General features: G+C 40.5%; 2 protein-coding genes across 2 annotated transcripts; both read left to right on the forward strand.

Moving 5' to 3' along the window:
* Positions 1–3334: 3334 nt before the first annotated feature.
* LOC307248912 (N-acylethanolamine-hydrolyzing acid amidase-like) lies at positions 3335–8284 on the forward strand. Its single transcript, XM_080025455.1, has 11 exons — positions 3335–3574; positions 5499–5663; positions 5790–5913; positions 6245–6335; positions 6420–6505; positions 6586–6758; positions 6858–6920; positions 7012–7078; positions 7180–7208; positions 7862–7931; positions 8070–8284. The coding sequence occupies exons 1-11, from the start codon at positions 3399–3401 to the stop codon at positions 8085–8087; spliced, it is 1062 nt and encodes a 353-aa protein (XP_079881581.1). The 5' UTR covers positions 3335–3398; the 3' UTR covers positions 8088–8284.
* Positions 8285–11029: 2745 nt separating this feature from the next.
* LOC307249835 (ADP-ribosylation factor-like protein 8B) lies at positions 11030–17077 on the forward strand. Its single transcript, XM_080026701.1, has 7 exons — positions 11030–11187; positions 12590–12670; positions 12812–12885; positions 13220–13313; positions 13669–13736; positions 14608–14678; positions 14775–17077. Exons 1-7 carry the CDS (start codon positions 11065–11067, stop codon positions 14822–14824), a joined length of 561 nt encoding a protein of 186 aa, XP_079882827.1. The 5' UTR covers positions 11030–11064; the 3' UTR covers positions 14825–17077.
* Positions 17078–20194: the final 3117 nt, after the last annotated feature.

Below are 20194 nucleotides of genomic sequence, written 5' to 3' on the forward strand. Positions count from 1 at the left end.
GCGGATTGTGAGAATGGTTGCACACAACCCAAAGATCACCTCCAAAGACCTGCAAGAACATCTGGCTGCAGATTGTGTATCTGTACATGGTTCTACAATTCAGTGTAATTTGCACCAAAACATCTGTATGGCCGGGTGATGAGAAGGAAGCCCTTTCTGCGCCCACGCCACAGATACAGTTGCATGGAGTATGCAAAAGCTCATTTAGACAAGCCAGCTTCATATTGGAAGAAAATGCTTTGGACTGATGAGACAAAAATTAAGTTATTTGGTCTTTATAAAAAGCAGATGTTTTGGTGCAAATTGCGCTGAATTGTTGAACGATGTACAGATGCACCATCTGCAGCCAGATGTTCTTGCAGGCCTTTGGAGGTGATCTGTGGGTTGTGTGCAACCATTCTCACAATCCTCCACCTATGCCGCTCCTGTTTTTTTCTTGGTCTTCCATGCCTGGGTTTAACTGCCACTATGCCTGTGTCCTTCCATTTCCTGACAACGTTCCCTACAGTCGAAATTGACAATTGAAACCTTTGGGAAAGCTTCTTGTAGCCTTCCCCTAAACCATGACAATGAACAATCTTTGTTTTTCAGATCTTTTGGGAGCTGTTTTGATGATCCCATTCTGTCTCACTTCAGCAGAGAGTCAAAGAGAAGTGCAACTTGCATTTAGGCACCTAAAATACATTTTATCATGATTAAACAGACAATTCTATGAGGTTCAAGGCATAACAACATAATCCAACCAACTTTGTGTTTAAAGTCATCAGTTTTACATGCTGTTACAGGCATTACAATCAACAAAACCACAAGGGTACCCATATTTTTGCACAGCCAGTTTTTCACATTTTATTTTATTTCATACAACCAAATACTGCTTTTCAAAAAATATTTGTTTGGAAAACATCCCAGTACTTAACTGTTCCTGGTAAATTAAAGACATACCACTTTTATATTTTTTTTGTGAAAGCAGAGTCAATTATAATGCCGGCTGAGAGGGGTTCCCAAACTTTTTCATATGACTGTATATCTCATACACTGTAATGTAAGACAAATCCATTAGACAATCACTTATTTAAGGTTTATTTAAAGTAAATAAAGTAAATATTTTACAAAGATTGAAGGACAATTTTCTTAAACAAGGCCTAGCAGATCTAATGGTTTTACCTGCAAAGCTCACAATGACAAAGTCACCATCATCATCTTTCTGGCCATCTGAACTCTCATCAGTGGTGTCGTTAAGTGGAATAGAGATGTCAGTCTCTTCTGAGCTACTGTAGACAATCACTTTCTTTTGGTGACCAGCGTATACAGCCATGCCAATGGCACAACTCTCAGAAATGTACTTTGCACTAGCTGCTCCGCCCTTGTAGAACCACACTGTAAGACATTTCCCTGGAAAAAAACATTAATCAACTGGCAGCAGGGTTGCCATTTTAATACTGTTAAATGAACATTATTTTACTGTCACTAAAATTGACAGGATTATACTGTTAATGAAAAAAAGGGATGAACCTGGACTAAATGTTTGTTATGTTGCTGTTTGCACCGTGAGTGAAGGGGATGTTATATTTCATTGGGCAGATGTGTTTCATTCCATATGTAAGTTTACTATGTCCCCTATTTGTTCAAATGCTAAACACAGAGATCAGCTTCTGTTTGTTACTTCAAGACACTTGTCACAATATATCAAGTTCAATGGAATGATTAATTTATATTGCAAATTGTCTCCTGAGTTGAACTAGGGATCTTGCTTAAGATTTCCACAAACCGTTTGTTATAACCAAAAATAACGGTTAGTTCACACAGAAATGTTTTATTTAAACAAAATGCATAGTGACGTAATGGAGTGAAACATCCCCTTTACTGAGGGTGCAAATAGCAACATACCAGACGTTTAGTCCAGTGCAAGTCATTGTGGGAAAGGGGGCGTCTCTACAATACACTTTGTTGTGCTTACTTGATTTATCGAAGGCAATCCGTTTCCTTCATTCTACTGAGTAAACATAACTTCAGACTAACTTGGTTTAATTATGTTAACTGAACTTTCCATTTCCAAGTAAATATAACTCAACTTTAAGTAAACTTAACCAGAGGATATAAAGTAAACAACACTTATTAGTTAAGATGTGGATGGATGAGGATTAATGAAGAACACTGTATAAGCTTCACATCTGCAGGCAGCTCATTTCAAGTTGTCCCTTCTAAGTTTGATGGTAAATTAACAGGAAAGTTCAGTATTTTTGAAAAACATTACCATTCCGTAACATAACAGCAAAGGACTGTAATTTAACAGACTGCCTTTTATATTAACAGTTAAATGCTGTTTTTATAAATAACAGGTTAATGCTGTTGAAATCCTGCTGTAAATTTACAGCAATTGTTTACAGTGCAACTGCCACCTGACAAATGTGATTCCCCCTCCATTTCTGCCTCAAAACCAATCTGTATACTCTGGCTTTTCCTTCCCATTAACTAGCTTACCTCTGCACTACTATCTTTGTTTATATGTGGATGTCTGGGCTTTATGTCTTTCATTTTGGCTATTGTTATTTTACCTTAATTTTTTACATACTGAATGCACTATGTACAGCACTTTGGACAGTGCAAACTGTTATAAATATGCTTTTATAAATACATTTTACTTACTTACTTACTTATAACTCACCCCAGGCCCTCTGGCACAAATCACCCCAACCCAGAATTTTGGATAATAAGCATGATGCAGCAGTTTAGGGCTGACATTGTGCTAACTATATAGACACAAAGTGTAGCATACTAAAGCACTAAAACATGTGTCAAATGTTTTCAAACGTGTCTATAATTGTTCAGATACAATAATCAAAAAACCTTGATAATGGAAATTTTACTTTGAAAGGCAATAAACAGTTTGTTTTAGCTTAAATGTGCTTATATCTTATTCCATGTTTCTCCCTTCTTAACAGGATAAGTTAAATGGAAGGGTCTTCTTAAATATGTGGTCACATTTCCAATTTCTTCTATGGTTTCTTAGAAACAAGGGGTGGCACAACTTCCCCACCGGCACAATTTAGGCCACTCTCCCCTATAATAGGCCGATTGGAGGTAAAATTATAGTTCTGTAGTTTTAGTTATATCATTTCTTATTCTAACAATAATGATGATAATGTGTATTATTAATAATACATATAACATATACATTACTAGTTATGATACATATAACTAGGCTACTATATTACATATAACTAGGCTATTATTTTATTAATGTTGTTTTTATTTTGAAAATCTGGGAGCGGAAGTCCCTCTGTTTACAGTCACGCTGTTGAGAGAGTTTGAACTTCTGTCAGTGTCAGCCAGTGTCTGTGTTAGAGCGAACTTCTGTCAGTGTCAGCCAGTGACTGTGTTGGAGCGGACCGGGTATAATGGTGCAGGCTGCGGTGCTTCTGCTGCTCGGGCTCGTGATGGCGTCGTGCCGGGCACAGTTCGCTCCACCCACGGTGAACATCAGCCTGGATGAAGACCCAGAAGTGCGGTGGGCCCCTCTGCTCCAAGTCTTTGACCCAGAATACCTGAAGAAAGCCGCCGCAGAGGTGATCGAGTAAGTTTTCGGTGGGCTCTTTCCGCATTCCTCATGTTGTTAAATGTCACTATGAATTATGCATTCGAAGTAATGTTTTAATTTGTAGTCCTCAATATAGTGCAAGGCTACACTGTAAACAATTGCTGTAAATTTACAGCAGGATTTCAACAGCATTAACCTGTTATTTATAAAAACAGCATTTAACTGTTAATATAAAAGGCAGTCTGTTAAATTACAGTCCTTTGCTGTTATGTTACGGAATGGTAATGTTTTTCAAAAATACTGAACTTTCCTGTTAATTTACCATCAAACTTAGAAGGGACAACTTGAAATGAGCTGCCTGCAGATGTGAAGCTTATACAGTGTTCTTCATTAATCCTCATCCATCCACATCTTAACTAATAAGTGTTGTTTACTTTATATCCTCTGGTTAAGTTTACTTAAAGTTGAGTTATATTTACTTGGAAATGGAAAGTTCAGTTAACATAATTAAACCAAGTTAGTCTGAAGTTATGTTTACTCAGTAGAATGAAGGAAACGGATTGCCTTCGATAAATCAAGTAAGCACAACAAAGTGTATTGTAGAGACGCCCCCTTTCCCACAATGACTTGCACTGGACTAAACGTCTGGTATGTTGCTATTTGCACCCTCAGTAAAGGGGATGTTTCACTCCATTACGTCACTATGCATTTTGTTTAAATAAAACATTTCTGTGTGAACTAACCGTTATTTTTGGTTATAACAAACGGTTTGTGGAAATCTTAAGCAAGATCCCTAGTTCAACTCAGGAGACAATTTGCAATATAAATTAATCATTCCATTGAACTTGATATATTGTGACAAGTGTCTTGAAGTAACAAACAGAAGCTGATCTCTGTGTTTAGCATTTGAACAAATAGGGGACATAGTAAACTTACATATGGAATGAAACACATCTGCCCAATGAAATATAACATCCCCTTCACTCACGGTGCAAACAGCAACATAACAAACATTTAGTCCAGGTTCATCCCTTTTTTTCATTAACAGTATAATCCTGTCAATTTTAGTGACAGTAAAATAATGTTCATTTAACAGTATTAAAATGGCAACCCTGCTGCCAGTTGATTAATGTTTTTTTCCAGGGAAATGTCTTACAGTGTACGTTTGGCAGAAATTACATTAGAAATAGCCATGCGCTATTACTAGTGTTTAGCTTGATCGAAATGTAAACACGCTTAGCTTTCCATTTCATTATCTTTGGGTCATGTGCTCAACATTTGCAAAATCAGTCGTTGGCAATGGAACTATTTGTTCCCAAATTCTCATCGACATAGTGCGTGTAATTAAAATAGGCTAATAATATGCATATTAAATCTAATCAAAGACATAGAATATAAAATGGAATATTTTAGAATGGAAAAGTTCTTTATGCAATATGGAAGGATGTGAAATGATAACATATGTAAACGCAAGTAAGTACAAATAATGCACATGTACTAACATGATGTAACTGTAATATTACCAAATGCTGTGAACCTTCTTCTGCAAGTAAGCTACACTATCTGCTGGGTAAAGGTGGAGTCACTGAGTCTTCAGAACACAGTTTTGTGTCGAAATCACTTGTTGTCAGAATCAGTGGATGTCTCCTCACGATCCGCTATCTTTCTGTACAGTGTGTGCCGTACAAAAATATGTTTTGTACATAAGTATGTAAACAAAGGTAGCTAAATGCCTGTTTACAGGCCTACACAGTTTTTTTTAAGCGCACACAGATTACGGGCAGGTAGCAGATCACGATGAGATATTCACTGATTTTGACAAAAGGTGATTTGACAACAAGTGTTCTCTAGAATAACTGACTCCAATTTTAATGAGCACTGTGTTACTGTGTTTGTCTTACGTTAGTAGTAGTGCTGACAGTGATTTCACTCCCAACTGTTTTTATCTTTAATCTCTCAGCACTTCAGTTCCAAAATGGGTGCACCAGGCCCTTACACCTGTTGCGATGGCCTTGGAAAAGTACATCCCTCAGCCCTATGCCGGGGAGATCCGTGGCATGGCCTCAAACATAGGAGGAAGCCTGGCAGACGCCATCATGCTCAACTTTGCCTACGAAGTGACTGCGTACGTAGGACTCTCCACAATATAAATTACACATTTATGACAGAGGCACACACAGTGTCCGACAAGAAATACAGGATTACGTTGAAAGCCTTCTCACACATGCAAACACACTTTATGCATTCCTAGATTTTGCACTAGCGTCATAGCTCAGGACACAAACGGGAGCATTTACCACGGCAGGAACCTCGATTATCCACATCCCATTCTGAGGAACATGACCATCAATGTAGTTTTCCTCAAGAATGGAGAGGTACAGTATGGATTTGTAGCATGTATAAACTAAGTAGCTGTTGTACCTACTCAAAAGTCAATTCTGGAGAACACTTGCTTTTAAAATCAATTTTTGTTAAATCAGTAAATATAGGTTTTGCATTAACGCCAGATTTTTTTTCAGCGCACACATACTACGTACAGATCCTGAGGAGATATTCACTGATTTTGACAAAAAGTTATTTTGACATCAAGCGTTCTCCAGAATTGCTTACTCCACCTTTAAGCAGGTGCCAAATCGAAGTCCCCTGCATCATGGCTAAGTGGGCAATGGATATGATTTGTCATTATTTGTTGACACACCCATTCAGGTGGCGTACCGTGGGACCTCTTTTGCTGGCTACGTTGGCCTGTGGACGGGACAGAGTCCTAAAAAGTTCACTTTCTCTGGCGACCAGCGAGGTAAGAAAGACCCCACTCTTCCTCCACAGTTGAGCTTGAGTTTGAAATGTTGCTGAAGTCAAATTTGTTTATTGCGATGATCAGGAAGTGATCACTTGTGGAACTTGTGGAAGAACCTGGTTTCTGCAATTCTCTTTCGGAGATCCCCGGTCAGCTGGTTGGTGAGGGAGGTGAGTGGGAAAGCACAGTGGGCAATAATCACTGTATGAGGAAAGGAAACGGTTGACTGATCGAGCGTGTCCTAATGCAGACACTGGAGCAAGCAGTGGACTTTCAGGATGCAGTGATGCGTCTTTCCAAAGTCCCCATCATCACCGGCGTGTATTACATTGTGGGCGGGGTGCGAGCTGGTGAAGGGGTCGTCATCACCAGAGACCGGATGGGCCCCGCTGATATCTGGCCCCTTGATCCCCTGCATGGAGGGTAAAGGCAATATACAAGATCCATGGACAATTTACTTCCTTGAGATGTATGTGGCTAAGATGACATTAAACATAAAAACTGTGCTATTCCCCGTTTCAGATGGTTCAGAGTGGAGACCAACTTTGACCACTGGCTTCCTCCCCCGGCCAGGGATCATCGAAGGTGGGTCATCATCTTCTAACATGACAAAATGCTTGCACAGTGTTGATGTTGTTATTGTTAGTTTACTTTTGTTGTGTGTTCGTTTTTGCAGAGACATGGCCAATAAAGCACTAAATGCTACTGGCCAAGATCACATCAACATGGATACACTTTATCAGGCAAGTATACACCAATAATCCAGGGGACGGAAGTACATGTTATAAGAAAACATTGTTTAGGCAGATTTTGAACAGATTTGTGACAAAGTCTCATCCTCCAGGTGTTGTCGATGTTCCCAGTGTGTAACGGGTAAGGAGAACTCTGTCTGTTCATTGTGTTCTCATTTTTTGTTTCAAGGAATCCCATGACTGTTCTGTTCAAGTTGCTGACAAGGGACATAGCAGTTCCTGTTCCCTTTAGCCCACCTCGCTAATAATATCAATAAGCCTTTGTTTGAACATTCCTACTCTACAGGCACATAGCCTATATAAATAGAGAAGCATTAGCTGAGTTTCAGTCAAAACATTCAAGGTCATAAAGAAAATGCACCTTAAATCAGACAATTAACAACATATGAAGAAATAAAAACCTTCAGAAAAGTGTGAAGAATGATAATGGAAAGTGTAGTTGATGTATGTGTATATAAGTCTATATTTCCCTAAATTGAGATTTTTGGTTAAAAATATTCAAAAAAAGAATGGTGAGAATAATGGCTGTTAAAGATGGTTGTATAAGATAAATATACAGACGCAATCAGCAAAGGTTTTGGACCTTTAATTTATAGTATATGGAAGCAACATAGCTAAACATCTTTAAATTGACCAGTGCTTGAAAAAAAAAAAAAAGTTTTTGCCTGCAGTGTCTCACCTTAGGGAGAGACACTACACTTAACTTGTTTTAATAAAGGTTTTGTATTGCATGATATTTGATAGTGTCCATTGTTTATGTTGACAATCTCCCAGAATCACAGTGTACACAACAACGATGAGTGCAGCAACCCCTGAGATGTACACTTCACTTATCAGGCCAGAGGTAACTACAACTTAAATGCATTTTTTTTTTGCTCTCTTAATTTGTGACAAAAATAATAAGCCATAAAGAGGTGATTTGCAGCTGATAACACAAGACTCTCTCTCTCTCTCTCAATCCCTGTTTCTAATCTCTTTCAAGGGCTGTCGCCCAAACTGAATGGCCTTCGGGCAGTCACCTAAACGCACATCTCTGCTGCAGTGACCGTGTGTGTCTGGACTTTGATTCATGATCCTGTGGAGATTCTATTAACAATGAGTATTGAAGGGAACTGGACGTTAAGGGGTACAATGCTTTTATGCCTTTAATATAAGAACATTTTGTGATCACTTTTGTCACCTAATGTACCTGCAATGTATGTGCCAATCTAAATAAAGTTTTTAATTTAATTTTAATGATCGAGATCCTCTTGAGTCGTCTGTAGAACGGTTGAAGTGACAGAGCCTAAAGTTAAGGTGTGTTGATGTGTGTAGGCTACTCACGTTGTTTTCACTTCAAGATTTTAGTAGATTTTATTGATTACCTTTTTTTCACGATAAAGGTGGAGTCAGCGTTTTTTTAGAACGCTTGTTGTTCAAATCAGTGAATATTCTCATGATCCGCTACCTGTCCGTACTGTGTGTGCACTGAACAAAAATGTGGTGTTAATACATAGCAGGCCCTGTGAACTGGTATGTAAACAAAGGTTATGTAGACAAAGGGGCCCATCATGGCTAGTAGCAACATGCCCCATTTCGTCTTGTCTCACAGATATAGCCAATATAGTTGCAACACACAACTACTTATTTTTACTTTCAAATCTGTTTTTACACATCAAAGGCTGCAAATGGTTTTCTAAGGCCTCTCTAGCTATTGCCCCCTGTACGTTATGTGTCAGGAGTGGACTGGCCCTGCGCTCTCCTAGGTGCTGATCCTGCTGCTGGGAGCGGCTAGGGAGCTATCATTTCAGCTTTCTCTCTCCTTCGCCGGCTACATTGGGAAATCTGCCATCAGAAAGGATGTTTAAGCCAATACTGTTTCATCATTTATCTCATCTGTTTCCTAATAGACAAACACTCTGTTTGCTGAATCTTGAATCCCATTTCCACTCTTCTTTACTGGATACAATTACAAATATCACATTAAGATAATGGATAAAGTGCTGCCTTGACTTGGGGATACCAGACTGTGCTTAAGGTGCAAAAAGCCAGTTCATCTAGAAGTGAGTGACATTCCTGCAGTTTGAGTGGACAGGCTTAGGTCAAATCAATGCAGGATGCCGATGCACCAGCATCTACATCATCGACTGGGTTCTGGTCTGTTGAACTTTAACAATCAATTCCTACCAAGATTGTCTTCATTATTGGCTCATAGTCTGCACAAATGGCTGAGGAAAGACAAGCAATAGTCTTGGAGACCTGAGCAGGCGTGTATGCTGTTTAAAGAACTTTTGCAATTTATATGTGTGAATGCACTTCGTTAAAAAAAAAACTGATACTGTCCTACTTGGAGTGGCACTTTCTCATCACATAGGCACAGAAGAGATATGCATGCGTTAAAATAAGACACATTTCAGCTGCAATAAAGACCCTAAATAAATAAAAGCAGTTATTGTAGGGGGCAATACTGTATGAAAGTACCATATTTAATTTTTACAGATCATAAGTGACTGATAACTTAGTGGGCATCAGAGGGAATTACTGATATTGTTAAGAGCATATGCAATCTTGCATTAAAAAGACAATGCTCGCTCTGAATCTCTTGGCTATCGCTCACCTTCATATTTACCTGAAAGCTGGACAACCTTCAAAGAGCTCAGGAGCACAAGCAGCACATCAGAGATCCAAATAAATAAAGTTACACTGTGGACACATTATTTGGCAGAAGTGCATTCCTTACCTATGTATAAACATATAGTTCAAACAGACCAAACCATCATACAAAGCAATAAAGAACAACAGACGAATAGAATAACAAGTTGATAAAACAATTCTAAAATGTCTAAACCAGGCGTGTCCAAACTATGGCCCGCGGGCCAACTGCGGCCCGCTTTTTATTGGCCCGCGGCCGATTTTAAAGATATAATGTAATATGGCCCTTTGAAAAAAAAAAAATAAAATTCTTAGTTAACCCACTAGTGCAGGGTTGTCAAAACTGATTGATTGGCCCGTGGCACATTTAAAAAATATAATGTAATATGGCCCTTTTAATTTTTAAATAATTTAAATGCACTCATTATATTACATAGAAATGTGTCCCAAAAAAGAAAAAGAGCACCAAGCCCATCCCAGAGGACCCTGCATAACATTTTATTTTAAATTAATATTATTATGGAAAATCCATGTGTCCTTCTCCAATAGCTTCTAATTCATCTGACACAGTGTCTCCATTTTTTTTCATACAAAATTCTTCAGCTTTAGCCTCTTAATTTCCCTCTCAATGTGCACCAGATTCATGCATTTCACTTTAAAAACTTAAAAAAATCTCCCGGGGGGGCATACCCCCGGACCCCCCTTGGAGGGGCAGGATCTCGGCTGGCTACTATTTTCACCAAGCTGGACATTGGACGCAAAAGCAGAAAACACTGGGTGTATCAATGGCATTTAACAAGAGGGGGAATGTATCTGTTTAATGTGCAAGTAAAGTGTTGCCGTGAAGAAGGATTACAATTTACGAAAACACTATGAAACTAAACATCAGAGCAGCTACATGTCCTGATAAATGTGTTAATTTTGCAAAGCGGCCCGGCCCTTCGTAGATTTTTCTGTATGTGGCCCTCAGTGAAAAAAGTTTGGACACCCCTGGTCTAAACAGTTACAGTCAGTAGGCCTAGGCTTAAACCAGGTCTAACATAACATTGATGACTCTAACGTTCAAATACTATCATTTATAAACCTAAAGAATAAGATTATATGGTTTTCAAACTTTATATAGGCTACAGTTTATTTTTCGAACAGTGCTTCAAAATGTGTAACTGTCTGCTAGTTTCCGCCTTAGCTGTGCGCGCCCCCGCGAGGCTCGCCTATTCCCCATTGGCGGGCAGGCAGAACTCAGCGTAACACCAGCAGCAGCAGATCACATGATATGACAAAGCAGCCAACAGCTACTTCCTGTGTAGACTACGGCCGCAGAGACTGCGACTACTGTGTTATCCAAGATGCTGGCCCTAATAAACAGGCTTTTGGACTGGTTCAGGACCCTCTTCTGGAAGGAGGAGATGGAGCTGACATTAGTGGGACTTCAGTACTCCGGCAAAACCACATTCGTCAACGTTATCGCGGTAAGTAGCTAGCAAAGTGAGCGAGCGCTGTCGGTGTGTGGGCCCCGGGCTACTACCTGGTAGAATGAGTTACAAATGAACTTTAACCGCCACAAAATGTATAGGGTATTGTTATTGTTCTCTCACATACAGGAACGTGCATGCGTGACTGGACAGTGTTGGTGTCTTATAAGTAGCTCCAGGCGTTACTCGGTTGTTGTTTGGCTACTAGCTAGAATGACGAAGTTTCTTGGTATGACCGTGCGCTCAGGACTTCTCAAAGCGGGGTCATGTGAGCGGATTGGCAGGGCTTTGTAAAATAGCTGCTTCTGTGTCAACATCCAGGATATGTTGACAACACCCATGATATGTTGACAACACGGGCTGACTAAACAGTGTGTGTCTGCTCGTATGTCTTCTAACCTAACCGAGGTGGACTTAAAAGCTCAGGAGGCCACAGGTTGACAGCTGTCTGTACCATCACAAGTACTTGATCAGAATAACATGGATTCAGTGTGTTTATGCCTCGTCACCAACATACATGTCTTGTCCACCTTTATGGCACGCTGTCACTGTTAATGTTACAAAGGTTTTATGATAATTTTTGTTATGTGTTGCTTGCGAAGCCTGCCACAGCCTTAGCTAGGTAAGGGTTATTCCAGTTCACGTTTGTGTCTGGTTTTTTTAGGCTAAACTGTGGTCGGGAGGAGCAGTCCAGTTGTAGAGCTGCAGACAGTCTGAGCTGTAGGCCGGCTCCTCCTTTTACTGGACTCATCATTCACAAGCTCTGTTGTTATACATGAATCATGTCAGGTAATCTGTAATTATGTTTGATCAAAGCTGCTTCCTCCTCTCTCACACAGACATTGTCATGCTGTCAAACTGGGGCCCAGGCCGCATACAACCAAAGCTATTGAAGTTATCTGGCATATTTGAAAATGTTTGATCACGCATATCAAGTGCTGAGTGAGTAGTGCCTGTGGAAGTAGTTTTTTTAGTTAGCTTTTAGGTCTATGGGGACCCAGCCTTGCTTTTAAGATAAATGCTTGCTAACAAAGCAGTGGTTGGTTGAAGACAGCTTGTCGGAAGGTAATGACAGTATGCTGATGCATAGTTGGCATCATCTTCACGTGATGCATGATTCAGAGGGCAAGTATCTGGCTAGAAGCAACAAAATGACTTTGTAATCAAGACATTTCTTCATCTGCTTCTCTGACCCATTCATTGGAGATGTGTTGTTCAAGGGTCTATGTGATAGCAAATGTTCCTGTCAAATAAACATGAAATGAAAATGATGAGTGCAATACTGTTAGGGACAGAGTAGACACGTGTCAGTATTTGTTATTCTATTCCAATCAGTGTGTGTATTTCAACAATGTCACATGGGATATTAACCCATTACGCCACCTCTTGTCTTGCACAGTCCGGCCAGTTCAACGAGGACATGATCCCCACAGTCGGTTTCAACATGCGGAAGGTCACTAAAGGCAATGTGACGATAAAGGTAGGCCAAACAAAAGCATATCCTGCTGGATGCTTTCACTGTTTCAAAATGACATCTGCTGCGTTGCACTTCCTAGAGCTGTATGCTGTATTCGGCACTGCTCTTTTGCTTACGAAACATAATGTGCTTTCTGCCCCTCAGATATGGGACATAGGTGGACAGCCGCGCTTCAGAAGCATGTGGGAGCGCTACTGCAGAGGAGTCAATGCCATCGTGTAAGTTTGTGGACACTCCAGAGTACAGCAAGGTGGCCTTTGTCCCACTGCAAAATGTTCTATTTCAGCTTCCTAAGGTTGCTGGGAAAGCTTGAAAAGTGAATGAAAATGATACATAGAAACGAAATACAATGCTCATTATGTTTTGAATCTTTCCTTATAATTTCATTATTACAAAATCACTTTACAAATGAGCATGTCATAGTAATACTTTTTATATTCAAGCTAATGTTTTTTAAAAGGGATTCACTGAATATTCTGACACTGGTATTTCAGTGTGACCAATTTTTTTAACTGTATTTTCTCCCCCCCCCCCCCCCCCCCCCCCTTGCAGTTACATGGTGGACGCAGCAGACAGAGAGAAGATCGAAGCTTCCAGAAATGAACTGCACAACCTTTTAGACAAACCACAGCTACAAGGCATTGCTGTAAGAGGACCGCTATGTGATCTTTGGCCCCCAAAGAAAGAAAAATAGCTCATAATGTTGCTTCATCGATTGGTCCATCACGTTGACTTTCTGCTGGTCTAGTGACTCTGGTCACAAGCTTTGATTCAATCTTAGCCTTAGCCGCCAGGAGAGTTGACCTGACAGCGTTTGACGGGCTTAATCGATAGTCACACACGGACAGTTTATTTTGTCCTTTCATTGAGTATTCTGTGATGGGCGTAGCACACAGCTGATAGAAATCCTTTTAAATTATGTATTAACATCGTGCGATAATGCTGATACATTGCCGTGTGCTGGATATTAATCAGCCCTTATTCCCTTTTTTTTTTCTCAGGTTCTAGTACTGGGCAACAAACGTGACCTACCCAACGCACTGGATGAGAAGCAGCTCATTGAGAAAATGTGAGGCACTCAAGAATACTGTGTGTTTTACGTTGAAAACTCTGCACACAAGCATCAGGGACGTAAAGTGTTGTATAGTCATAAGTAGTGCATGATAAATCAGTACTATGTGAGTCTTTACAGCGGTGATCCAAAATGTACCATGACAAACATTTCTCAATTAGACACTATATGGCCAATAGTATGTGGACATGGGTATCCGTCTACCCTTGGTAAAATATTTATTTTTCACATGAGAAATACTGTGAAAAGCCTTCCCCAGAAAAATGGAGGCTGTTGGTAGCAGCATATTATTACTCACAGTTGAGGAATGAGATGCTAAACAATTAAGGGTAATGTTGGAGTGTCCAAAGACGTCTTTCCATATAGTGCAGGTCAATTATTCACTGTGTCAGGGGGATAGTCATAATTTGGAGGTTCCCTAAATTAAAATGGACACAAATATTAGGTATTTAAGATCAACAATTGTAATTTCCTTGCGCAAAATAAAGTGTGTAATCTCCTCGGCAAGAGTGAAGAATATTGTGTTTTGAGAAGAAGGTTGGCTTGCAGCTCTTTGTTTACTGTGTCGCGTTCTCCCTCTTTATTGAATTTGTTGGTGGGCTACACTGTGTCCCACTGCTATGATGTCTCAATACTTACGTAGCTTCTGAGGCTATCGCTATCCAGCATAAACCCCGCTTACCAAGTAAGGCTACTGTCGGCAGTGGAAATGTAAGCCAGAACTAGGGTTACCGTTGCGTACCAAACCGAACTGTACTGCTCAGAGAAAACGAGCCATTGAATAGGCAAGACAACTAGTTGCATTATGCTATTAAACACAAGACTCTTATTTATGTACTTGATGTTTTCCTCCTTTCACCTTTTTCAGGAATCTATCTGCCATTCAGGACCGAGAGATCTGCTGCTACTCTGTCTCCTGCAAAGAGAAGGACAACATAGGTGAAAAAGCAGATCTGAGTTTAAATTATTTTTCATCTAACTGCAAGTGTTTCAACATTTGCTGAGGCCATAACAAACATGTGTTTATGTTCACAGATATCACACTGCAGTGGCTCATCCAACATTCAAAATCGCGGAGAAGCTGAGAGTGACGGTCTCTGCTCTGGCCTCAGCCCCCTTTATGGTCATGGGTCCTACCACAGCCATCCCCCTCCACTGCCTCTGTGAAGTAATCCAGCTCTGTCTGCTCACAACCGTCACCACCACACACTACTACACTTCCATAGATGTGTAGCCCCCTGTACAGCACTACCCGCCTGCCCCCGACTATCTGGAGTCTTGGAAAAAGTTGTTTCAGTATCTGTGCTCCAAGGTTTGGATTTCCCACACCCATCATGCCTTATCGCCGGTCACCATGGAGACGCTGTGTTTGTGTACATCAAGGAGTTATTGTTTTGTTTTTTTAATGTTCCCTTCGACATTCAAATCCAATGATGTTGCAGCGTGCTGTTCCCCCGGCTACACTAGGACGGAGCTCCTCTAAATCCAAAGTCCCAGCAGTCCCCATGCCCTCGCCTGCCAACATTCGGTGTTTACGTGACAAAGGTTGTGATTGTAACTTTTTAAAGTTCTTTGCAGATGGTTTCCCCTGTGCTAAATGCCTTTGATTTCCCGCTAAACTCATAGCAACACAGCCTACATTTTGATTTGCTGGCATAGAGAAGTATCTAATTTATTAAGAGATTTAAATGAAAGTTTACACTTGAAGAGAAGGTAAGACTGAGTGGTTGTTGTGCCTGCCTGAGGGACAACAAATGTATGAAAATCCTAAACTAGGTGAGCAGAGTTCTAAGTGCCTTCGGCTAAGTGAGCATGCCAGTCAGTTATGGCCCAATGCAACTTCTCACCCAATGTTATGAAGAAATACTCACAGCATTAATCCCTGGATCACACTTATCACCAACCCATCGACAATCCTGTTTTTACTGTATGTTCTGTAATACTAAAGCATTATGATGTCTGAGAACAGACAGCAGTGCGTTGTCAATGAATTGTGAGAAAATGTTACACTTTGCTTGGTGGGTGGGTCCTTTGAATTCTGTTTCTCTTGCAGCCTGTGTGTCTTTTTATTTAGCTTGAACTTATGCTTGTATGGGTGTGACCCAAGTATCTTTCCTAATGCTGTGTGTGTGTGTATATATATATATATATATTAGGGATGGCCATTTAGAATTTTTTCTTTAACCGGTTAACCACAAGAATTAACGGTTATTAACCGGTTAACCGTTAAGATTTAATGTAGCCTATTTATAGTGAAATACATGAAACATTATAGCTTATATCTTTCTGGGAGCGTTCCATGGACCTATTATAAAGTTGAGCGTAGCCTACACAACTCTTTTCATTCTCTACCGACAGTTGGCATTCTTACATCCGGTTTAGCGATATCAAAATAAGAGTCCGGATTTCAGAAAAATTAAGATGATTTTTTTTTTTTTAACCGTTTAACCTTTAGTATTAACCGGTTAAAGATCTTCTTAACGGTTAACGGTTAACCAGTTAACCATGGACATCCCTAATATATATATACACACACACACACACACAGCATTAGGAAAGATACTTGGGTCACACCCATACAAGCATAAAATATATATATTTAAATTTTGGGTTGGACAACAGAAAGCCAGTATTGGTCCTGACGACTGATCTCACATCAGAAGACGATTAGTCTATAGCGTTGCGATGTCACTCATGCCTTGCCCCGCCCTTGTCTGAATTTTAATATTTTTTTGTAAAAGCCTTAGCAGTCTAATGATGACCATGTTGTCTCCTTTAAAAGCGACGTGTTGATTGACGCACCTTGTCCTTTCAGCGACAACACAATATTTTCTCACAGGTTTGACCAGTGTATACTAACCTGCCTCTTGCTTGGCCAGTTTTGATCAACTAAAGTGTGTTTATTGTGTGCGTGTGTGTGAGCAATGCTGGATGAAGAGGAGTTACCCCTTCGGCTACAATACTGTATGTAGGCCTACGCAGTTTATACGCTCTCACTGTAATGCTGTCTACCCATCCATCACATGCTCTCTTGTTATCTCACATGCTGATGCTCTGTCCGTCGGTGATCACCGTAAATCCTAAATGTCGATTGTTGGGACCACGGCAGCAGTGAGGGGGCTGTTATATTTGGGAGAAAGCTTTGTTACCTGTGTAATAATAATAGTAATATAGCCTATTTGCAATTTCTATGTGCATGTGCTGAGCCTATTCACATTCAATTTGCACACTTTTGTAAATAAGAAGTTCGCATTTTTATTCCAACCAATTGCTCCTGTAGATGTAATGCAGTCTTTCCCATGTGATTGCTAATAAATTTGTTTTTATTTTTAAGGATTTCAAGTGTAGCGTCCGAGTTCTTGTATTTTAGTGTGTCACCACTAGGTGGAAGCAGAGGGCTTTGGAAGGATAAAGGTAAAGGATGGGAGCTTTGACTTCTCTACAGAATGTCAAGTCCCAAGTTTTTTTTCCTGCATCATGAACCTGTTTTTTATATAGTGATGATTTAAGGACAGTGTTTCTGTGCAGGCCTGGAAAGGTTTTAACTTCAGCCTCAAGACTAAAATTGCATGGTGTGTGTTTGAGTGAGTTGACTGACAGAGCTTGCAGCTATTGTCACTATAGTTCTTGCTTGACTTTTCACAGCACCATCATCCACAAAGGATTTCCTAAGGGGGAGCTCACCAGGCAGCCTACCAGCACCTGCAGTTCCCTTCGTAAGTTTCATATCCAGCCTTAAAGCCCATGTAAACCCAAATCCACACAATCCTTCTAACTATGTAATTTAGGGAGCTAGGTGCATGATAGTAAGTTGAGCATAGTTATCAATCAAAATGAAAGATATTGAAATTTAAGTTGATTCACTTTACAGAAATTCACTTAAGATTAGGCGGGCTATGATCGTTCCTACTGTAGGCCTATATGTCACAATAAGTATTTTGAACCAATCATGGCAGTTCTCTGCCAGAAACATTCTATAAAAACAATCACTGTTGCCATGGAGACTGTTTGATACGGCCACACCCACACGGTCTTGTTGAACTGTCTTTACAGTAAAAATGTGTTTTTTGTTACTCAGTTTTATCATATTAATGAACTTTTTTTGTTATCATATTTTTGTAATAGCTCATTAAGACACCCAACTTTTATATCAATTATTGATTTTGACTATTTTGGAGCAGGTTTTCAGAGGCTTTAACCTGGCTGCCTTTTTTTGGGGATGGATAAGGTTCTGTATTTTCCATTAAGCAGCTATTGTTACACGCAGATCCCATAATAGAGGATTAACACCTCTCAGCGTTTTCTTGGCAGAAGAATGGCTATTCTTGCGTAGAGAAATGTAACACTCTGCTAAGCACAATGTTCAGACAAGCACAGGGAGGGAGTGTGTCCCAAACTAGGGGGCCATAAAGTGAGCAGGCTTTCTTATGCACGGTCGGAGCCGTCATCAGGAAAGCAGGCCCGCGCTGTTAAAGCAGGAACACCTTGGTTAATCTCATTGCTTAAACGCAGTGGTTAATGAGCAGCTGCTGGCATTTAGTGTATGCCCCGGGCAGTACTTACAACGTGTGGATGGATCTAGGTGTCGTCCGATAAATTCCATGGGTCAGCGAAGAACGTGTGTGTGTTTGACTGTGTGTGAGTGTGTGACTCTGTGTGTGTGTGTGTGTGTGTGTGTGTGTGTGTGTGTGTGTGTGTGTGTCTGTTTGTGTCCATATGGCAACTTTAGATTTGTGTGTGGTTTACAATTGCAGTGACCACACGGGGATTAAGCAGTGGTTACAAATCTGCCACGTGGATTTAAGTGTGGAAGAGGTCAGGGAGAAGACCCAGAGGCGTGACATAGGCTACTATTAATGTAGTTACACTCCATTTACCCACGGCCTCATTATGTAACACAACCTGTTTTAGCAGCTTCCACCTGTCAGGACTGTGTGCTCCCTGCTGCATTCGGTGAGTGTTGTCCGAGCACCTCTGTGTCAGTCCCATGAATGGCTCTTCATCAGCAGCAGAATTACACCAAACTTTTATAACTTGAATTATGGAATATTCCTCCAGACGTGATTCAACTCCCTCGTAACTCTCACTCTGCCTTAGCTGCCTGCTTGCAGCCCCCGAGCTCAATAAATCCTCCCCTTAAAGAGATGGTGATGGGTGTTTTCAATTATGAGGATGTAACTCAACTTTCAACGCTCATGCTGATGTAATCAGACAGGAACACATCTGCACAGCATCATGGACGGTCTGCTGTATATGATAATAAACTGTGGTCTAAATAATGTCCAGGTTTGAGCTTATACTCTCAATTATTGCTGAACCATAGCAACCTTATACCAACAGTTTGACATGGCACGAAGCTTCCTGCCAGTAAAATGTCTTCCTAGTCTGACACTTCTAAATTGAAACTGCTGTCGCTCAAAGTGACTTGTTCACTCCTGTCTCTCCAGAAGACAAACCCCTGTACTGTCTCTCTAATTGTAGGACGCCTGCGCTGTGCTTTGAGTACAGCAGTACTGTAAGAAAAACACACATTGGTTTATGTAGCCTCTTGATCATTTTCTCTTTATACAGCCTGGTCACTCTGTTATCTGTCTAAGTCACAAGGACACTTTTTTTCTGTGACAAAGTTGCTTTTTGCTCCTGGCGTATGGTCATACGTGTGCCTGTTTTAGTCGTGCATCTGGCTTTATTTAACATTCACTCTGCAATCGTGAGCAACTACTACAGTATCCCCATCAAGGCTGAATCATCCCCATTTCCTTCCTCCTCCCTCTGATTCCACTTGTCATTATAAACAGTTTTTCTATCTTCCAGACTGGGCCTGCAATAACATTTAGTCCACTTCCAGCATTTTAAACTTGAGGGTCATACTGTTTATGATATACAGGCCTTGCAGTGCACCCAGCACTAAATCCCCCATGCTGTGAACATGTGCCTCTAAAAGGTGAAGGCCGTTTCACATCTGATTTACAGCGCTTAGTGTCGGTGTCAGAGTTTTAAACGGCGAGATATTAAATCTAAAATTCAGCAGAGGATTACGAAACAGAATCCCAAACGCACGGCTTGAGTAAGGTCTTAAATAATGAAAACAGCCGTTCATATTTAAGGGGCACCCAGTTGTTTATTTACCGGTGTTTGCCACTATGTCGTCTCTGTTCGTGTGACGGCAATGACATCAGGGCGCCACTGTCTTCAGCTGAGATAACTTTAGGGTCATTTGCCCCATGATGTAAAAGCCTCCCATGTTTTATGAGACGTCAATACGTTGTAATAAAGTTGTAAAACTAGCCTACATGTACTGTCTGGGAATTAGATTGTTGAAGCCCAGGCATCGACATGCATCTGCAAACACTTCATTCCGGTTCCTGTTTGTAGACTCTAATTTGGCACTAATCACTGGAGGTGGAATGTCACATGATTCATACAGGGCTGTGTGGCACAGATCACCATCCTTT

The sequence above is a fragment of the Ammodytes marinus genome, assembly GCF_949987685.1.
Source record: "Ammodytes marinus genome assembly, chromosome: 4".
Classification (NCBI taxonomy): domain Eukaryota; kingdom Metazoa; phylum Chordata; class Actinopteri; order Uranoscopiformes; family Ammodytidae; genus Ammodytes; species Ammodytes marinus.

Coding starts and splice junctions, on each gene's coding strand:
- LOC307248912 (XM_080025455.1), top strand. CDS start 3,399: ATGGTGCAGGCTGCGGTGCTTCTGCTGCTCGGGCTCGTGATGGCGTCG. Junction 5,914..6,244: donor TTTTCCTCAAGAATGGAGAG/GTACAGTATGGA, acceptor ACACCCATTCAG/GTGGCGTACCGTGGGACCTC. Junction 6,506..6,585: donor TCAGCTGGTTGGTGAGGGAG/GTGAGTGGGAAA, acceptor GTCCTAATGCAG/ACACTGGAGCAAGCAGTGGA.
- LOC307249835 (XM_080026701.1), top strand. CDS start 11,065: ATGCTGGCCCTAATAAACAGGCTTTTGGACTGGTTCAGGACCCTCTTC. Junction 13,737..14,607: donor AAGCAGCTCATTGAGAAAAT/GTGAGGCACTCA, acceptor CACCTTTTTCAG/GAATCTATCTGCCATTCAGG. Junction 14,679..14,774: donor CAAAGAGAAGGACAACATAG/GTGAAAAAGCAG, acceptor TTATGTTCACAG/ATATCACACTGCAGTGGCTC.